The 6,940-nt window shown below is 37.5% G+C and overlaps 1 protein-coding gene across 3 annotated transcripts; it reads right to left on the bottom strand.

The window, feature by feature from the left end:
- Window positions 1-1,159: 1,159 nt before the first annotated feature.
- On the bottom strand, window positions 1,160-4,126 carry LOC113286299. 3 transcript variants are annotated; one of them, XM_026534960.1, is made up of 4 exons: window positions 3,864-4,126; window positions 3,541-3,618; window positions 3,170-3,319; window positions 1,160-1,925 (listed from the first exon to the last, which is right to left on the bottom strand). In XM_026534960.1, the coding sequence occupies exon 4, from the start codon at window positions 1,909-1,911 to the stop codon at window positions 1,198-1,200; it is 714 nt and encodes a 237-aa protein (XP_026390745.1). In that variant the 5' UTR covers window positions 1,912-1,925; window positions 3,170-3,319; window positions 3,541-3,618; window positions 3,864-4,126; the 3' UTR covers window positions 1,160-1,197. The 3 variants fall into 3 exon arrangements, 2 of the variants coding, with proteins under 2 accessions (XP_026390745.1, XP_026390744.1); XM_026534959.1 differs by having other exon boundaries at window positions 3,170-3,293; XR_003329203.1 differs by lacking the exon at window positions 1,160-1,925 and adding an exon at window positions 2,018-2,564 and having other exon boundaries at window positions 3,170-3,293.
- Between the last annotated feature and the right edge of the window lie 2,814 nt (window positions 4,127-6,940).

The following is a 6,940-nucleotide window of genomic DNA, read 5'->3' as shown; positions in this document are numbered from 1 at the left end:
ATATTGATTCAGAACAAACATAAAAGGGAAACCAAGCGTCAAAATGAAAAGACAACCCTGTAGAGGGATATGCAACCTAATCAGCCATTAACGCCCGACAACGAGCAATATCCGCATCCAAATCGTCCATCATCAAACGTCCATCATCACACCGGGCAGTAGCCAAGAGAAGATTCTGATCAGCTCCATGCACTAAATGATGGATGTCTTGAATAATCTCACCCTCAGCCCCGGCTTCACGAGCAAGCGAAAGAGTGTCCTCATGATCATCGTACTATTTACGAGCTTTATCTTGACGAATTAACCGAACCGTCCACAACAAACCCGCTTCTTCTTTTAAGACTAATAAGCGCACCAACTCATCCGCCGAGGTCAGTGTATGCCGAAGAAGCGGTAAGGCTATCTGATCGGAAATCCAGAGATCGCAATCGGAAATGACGCGATCTATAGTGGCCATCAACATCACAGAATCCTCGAATAATTGATTGGTCGCGTCACGAGCGGTAGTAGACTCGTCCAGCACTCGCTGGATATCTAACGGCACGCGACCTGACGGTTCAGCTTGTTGAGAAGCCTGGTACGCCTCATGATGTAACCTGAAGTTCTCGCGCTTGGCATCTCTATTTACCTTCCTCTGCTTTCGAAGCTCTTTGATTTCATACTTCACAAGCAGAAGGAGCTTCAATTCACATCGTCTAAACCTTGCCGAAACCAACATGGGAACAGGCGTCAAGGATAACACATATCCATGAAGAGACTTTTCCATGCAGGCAATACGATTGACCAAGAGAAGGAGAATGAAATTAAAAAGAAACTAATAAGCATACTAGGGAGAAGAACTGTATATAAAGGTAAAGGGAGTGACTCATGATGCACCCTCCTTCCCTTACACGTGGAGATACGTGTAAATTCACATGGAAAATGAAGTACAGGAGACGATGCCTCCCCAAGCAGCACTGGGGTACCTCCTAAAAGGAAGGCAAACTTGAAATGAGCCCTGGGGACTCAGAGATCAAAGCCCAGAAGGGCAATACCCACGAACACAAGAAATGGAAAGTAGCAACAGGGAAAAGCAACATAGGGACAAGCAATAAATAGTACTAATATCGAAAAGAAGTCTATAAGAGATGGAATCCCAAAACAAATGTACGAAGGAAAAAGCTATCAAAATAAGTCGCCACAAAACGACACGCAGCATTAACCGACTATCAGCCCGCGACAACGGGGAATGTTTATATCCACGGCTTCCGCCATTAAACGCCCCTCGTCACAATGAATGGTGGCTTGAGATAGTTCCTGGTTAGCCTCGCTTATCAACCTGCGGATGTCCCGCATAACTTTGCCCTTGCCTCTTGCATTACAAGCGAGCGCAAGAGCGCCTTCAAGTTCATCACACTCCTTACGAGCTTTGTCTAAGCGAGTTTTTCTGAGAACCCTCAGTATCTCCACCTCTGCTCTTAATGCTAGTAGACGCGCGAGCTCATCTTTGGGATACAGCAGGTTTACGAGCGCTGAGGCAGCCACTAAAGACAGAGTGTACCCCGGGAGCCGCGAAGTCACTTGATCAGAGGTATACGAACGACAATCAGCGATGGCATGGTCTATAGTCGTTGTCATTAGTGAGGACTCCATGAGAAGCGAGTCGGCAGCGTACCGAGTTGTGACTGCGTCATCTAAAGCATACCGAATGGCATATGGCATGTGTCCGGACATCTGAGCCGCCTGATGCACTTCATGACGTTCCGCAAACTGGACACTCATAGAATCCCTTTTCGCTAATCTATGTTCACGAAGCACCTCAATTTCGGCCTTCACTAACAACATGCGCTCCAGTTCCGCCTCTTTGAACATTGAGACCAGCACAGGAATAGGCGCTAAGGTTAAAACATACCCATGAAGGGAATGAGCCATTTAAGTAAAGTACCCTACGGGAAGAAGCAAAAATGGAAAACGAGGAGTTTGAGACGGATAGTCAAATGTAAGGAACAACATCCATATATAGAGGGAGTGGCATCATAAGTGACATAGCACCCGTCCCGCTGTTTGTGACGCGTGGAGATCGAGAATAAGGATGATTTGACTATCTGGTCATTTAACAATTGACCCAATAGTCAGGGGACTAATGTTGATACATGAAAAATATTACCCCTTTAGCTGGGCTAGTATGCCCTCCAAGGGGAGGCAAGCCCGACATGAGACATGGAGACTTGGGGATTAAAGCCTAAGTTCACCAAGAAAGTGTTTGTTAGATGAAAAGGACAAGGAAGGAATTAATAGAAAGAAGAAGGTTTTATTAGAGAAGGAATGGCATTCGTAGTAATTACATAAGTTTAGGACACATGGCATGATGTCATAAAAGAAAAGGGCTTTTGAAAAGTCTATATAAAGAAGGACAAGGTACAATAGAAGGACAACTCTCTCTCTCTTTTACTATTCTTATAAAAGTGAGATCATTTGGATAGCTAGGACGGGTAAAACCTCAAACCTAAATTCACCCCTTAACACGAAGCAAGGATCAAATTTCTGGATTAGGTTCTTTGGTACCAACCCATGTAGCTCCTCGCCTGGAAAAGATGTCACAATTATTTGATCAAGTCGGTGGACTAAATCATTGACTGGATAATAGAAAGATACTTATGTATGTTGACCAAATAAAGATCCAATTTATTTTTAAGAAATAAGGTTTGTAAATATCTCTGATGGTTAGTATCAAAAATGGTATAACATGTTAGAAAAAGAAGCAGAATGTTCCAGTTGCACCTAATGATGTTGAAAAACAAAATAATTCAGATCATCAATTATGTCACCCACTAAATATAAAATCAAGTAAATGGTTGATTGCCTGAAGCTTCAGTTGGATAATCAAAAAAAAATAACTATGACAAATAAAATTAATTGGTAAAAAAACCAGTGTTCAATTAAGTACGAACATTGCACATGAGTCCCTCATAGCCTGGCTTGCCAGTACATTCTCTCAATATCATATCCAGAATAAAGACTCTCTAAAATTCTCAAACTATTATCATATAGATGAATAAAACACACAGATTAATCAAGCAACCTAAGTTTTAAAATAAGTTCAGAGCACTGAGAAAAAATGTTGTTGTAAAATATAGCCAAGATGCTATGTGTTTAGCTCTTGGGATTATCATGAGTACGTTTAGCCTACCTGCATCACAAAGAGTATTTTCCAGTATTGATTGTGAATAAAAGATTTGCATCCACCATGATAGAACTGATAATTTGCTTGCTTTTCATCCATAAATGTTGTGATCTCTAGCTGGAGGATTCATCTGGCCATCCATGGTTCAGGAACATCCTCATTATTGCATTTAGAAACACAACATTAACTAAGAATATGTATTTCATAAAATCATTAAACAAAATCAAAATCTTCTAAACAAAATCAAATTCTTCAGTAAATCAAGAGTATAAAACAAAAACAAAAAAACAGTTTGAAGAAGAGTATTCATACACAAAAAACCTAAACACACAGCTCTAAGAACTTAAATCTTACAGAAAGAAAAGTGAAGTAGCTACCTGCTTAATTGAAAGATGTTATAATATACATTCGCTTCCTTGAGTTTATATGGAAGATGTTAAAATGTACATTAAAACCTGCACGAATCCATATTTTGATTAGTAGAAACAAAATTTCAGAAACGGATTTCACTTACAATTTGAAGAACACAAATTCTATATAAGAGTTTCTACACTCTGTAGAATATATTCTTCAGTTTCAACACTCTCCACTAACCGGTTACCCTAATTGAATGAAAATCCCTCCTCATGTGGTGGCTAGGGAAAAAATAAGCACAATATAGAAAATAAACGAAATTGAGAGCTATGGAAAGAATACTTACATATTCGATTGGAACTGATGTTGATCTCGATTGGGATCGGCCATTATATAGAGAGGATCCAATTAATGCAAGGATGACAGTTTTTTTTTTCTTTTTTCAATGGATTGGGAATACCGTCTACTATTGTTGAGAGAGGGAAAAGGCATAAGGGTTTATGAATGATACGTTATGAAATATGGAAGCCAAGAGGATTTCGCAAGAACTCGGTAAAAGAATGAAAACCAAATGAAAGAGTTGTGCGTTACATACAATGAAAACCTAATCCATAAATCCCTTTCTTTTTTTAATAAGCAATTTATGATTCTCCTTTAAGACACAGAATCAGTACACACAGTGTGGGATGGGATGGACGGCCAGCCATCAGATTAACAAAATCCATTGCGTTCCTCGAGGAGGTGGGGAAGATCACAGCCAGTAGTTGGAAAATCCAATGTATCCTGGCAGCTGGATGACACACCAAACCCTCCTGTCCTATAAGCATTGAAACAAATCTTATAGGTGGTACATATGTGAGTTTGTTTTAAAAAAAAATAAGGAAAGAAAAGAGAGCAGGGTGCTATGTTTTTAAAACATATGGTGGCTTTATGTTGTACCTTGTGTTTGACTAAAAATGAAGAAAAGAAAGGTTAATGTTTGTGGTGAGATTTCCGGTGGAGAAGGCACTAATAATTATTGTATTGCTTTTATGATATGTCTTTCTTCTTTTCTTTTTTTTTTTTTTTTTTTTTTTTTGTTTTTTTTTTTTTTTTTTTTTTTTTTTGTAGGTCTCATTTTTTTTCTTTCTAGTTTTTCAATGCTTTAAGAGTTCAATTGTTGGTCTAACGGGGCGGTATTAACATAATCATAGATCATAATATTATTGGAATCTTGACAATAACAATAGTCAAATATCATGATGATTATCATTGAAGTGTGGTGCATGATGGTTACTACTGATATGCGAATCCTTCGCCAACATGATTTCGAAGGAATAAACTTATCCAACGGTCTTTAGGTGGCATGCATGGTCTTTAGGATCTGTTTATGTAAACAAAACCCCACAAGATGGTGAATGTTCAATTGAAAGAATCCGAGAAATGGTCTTATCAGGTGACACCCGTTTAACTTCTCATATTTCTTATTGTGCAAAAAAAATCGCGGAACTAGAGCGTACTGGTACAACATATTAAAGGAGCTTATATCGATGGTGAAACAGTTGAGGGAACCCACTATATTCTTCACACTTAGTATTGCTGACTTGCAATGTCCTGAACTGTATGCACTCTTACACCCTCAAGATAAATTGAAAACCTTGGATCTCATGGAGAGGAGGAGAGAAACGACAAGGCTACTGAATGAGAATTCATTGGTTGCTTCCTGGTTTTCTAAGAAAATGGTGGAAGTATTTTTCAAGGAGTATTTAAAAAAGGAGCTTTCTTTGGTCGATCATTGGTATAGGTTTGAGTGAAAAAATCGAGGAAGCATTCAAGTGGGTTAAAGATAGACCTGATGTTTCTCATATTTCAACAGATGAACAAGTACGTTATTTGATATGCGAATACGTTGACAACAGGATTTTCATGATGAATCATAATCCCACTCTCTGTTGATATACAAAATCATCCTTGTGGAAAGAAGATTTATTTGGAATACAATTTGGACAACGATGTACATAATCATGCATCTCTTGTTAATTATGTTTTGTTACATTTTAGATGTGCAACGTTTACGGAAAAACAAAACAACCAGGAGACAAGTGTGTCCGCTCAAATTTCTTATGGAGATTCTACTAGAATCTAAATTTCCAATACAGGGTGGTTACTACTACAGAGGGTCTACTAGCTGATTTGGAGGAGTGTCGATCTATATTTTGGTCTTTACAAGGAAACACGTGTACTGAGACTCTCAGATGGATCTAGGAGTTCGAGTTGGATTATTGTTGCATACAAATTGACTGCAAAAATCTAGTGAAGCTTACGGCTTAAGAATCGATACTTGCCAATAAAATGACTTAGGAAGCTCAGACAATATTGAATTATCTAGAAGCTTATTTAATGTTTGTAGTTCTTGTAATCTCAAATACTTGAATAGACAATTTCGTTCGTAGTAATAAAATAAATAGGGAAGCTATAATAAATAGAGTTGCTCCTTAAAAAAAAAAAAGAAACAACTTCTCCTCGGGTGAGAAATCCTCATTTTTTTGTTAGGATTGTCAAAAGAATTGACCTTATACTACCCACTGTTATTGTTCTTCCTTCTCAGTAATAGTATCCTTTTATCAAAAATAAATAAATGTAGTGGGGGAATATTGATGAATGTTTGGATGAGCTCTAATTGTAGGGTTTAAGTTTGAGGGACCATGGGCTATTATTAGAAAATGAAAGTATTATTTTCATTTGTGATTGAGTATCCATGAAGTTCATTTCGTGGAAGTTGGTCGCTGGACACTTGGAGGATGTGTATCAGAAGCAGCCCATTTAAATCACTTTTTCTTAAATTTTTTGTCTCTTTTTTTTTATGTTAGATAACTTCTTGGTTGAACCCGCCAAGCATAGGTATGTCAAGGTTGGTTGTCATATTTTAGTATCAAAACTCATAAGTCGCTTGATTAGATTACTAGAGTCAACTTCGTAAGTTTAGACAAGAAAGTCTAGAAATGTTGAGACATGCTGAAGACTGAAGAATCCGAAGACATATCGACATCAACGAAGACATCATCCTTCCACTTGGTGTTAGTAATACACGACTTGACTTGTTTTTGTTTTTATTTTTATATCGTAATATTTAAAGTCGTTTCTGATCGAAAACATAACATGCGAAGTTAAACATATGAAACTCTAGTATTAGACTTGATCATCTTATTATGATAAAAGTGTCAAGGAAGAATATATCAATAGTTTTGAATGCTTTATATTGGTATATTATATTACGAAGTATAATGCTTATCTTTTGAACTTCGTAATTGCGACATCAACATAATCTTTGTAACTCGTTACTAGATTGTGTAGTGAACATAGGTTTGATTTCATGCATATAAAATAATATTTAATTACATGAGTTTAAGGAAGTAGACTTACAAAGTTGTTTCGTAGTTGAAA

This window comes from Papaver somniferum, chromosome 6 (assembly GCF_003573695.1).
Source record: "Papaver somniferum cultivar HN1 chromosome 6, ASM357369v1, whole genome shotgun sequence".
Taxonomy (NCBI): domain Eukaryota; kingdom Viridiplantae; phylum Streptophyta; class Magnoliopsida; order Ranunculales; family Papaveraceae; genus Papaver; species Papaver somniferum.
The sequence above is the reverse complement of the archived record's forward strand: the minus strand, read 5'-3'. Positions and strand labels throughout refer to the sequence as shown.

What these genes read in the sequence shown, in the direction of transcription:
- LOC113286299 (XM_026534960.1), bottom strand. Translation starts at nt 1,911, where the DNA reads ATGGCTCATTCCCTTCATGGGTATGTTTTAACCTTAGCGCCTATTCCT.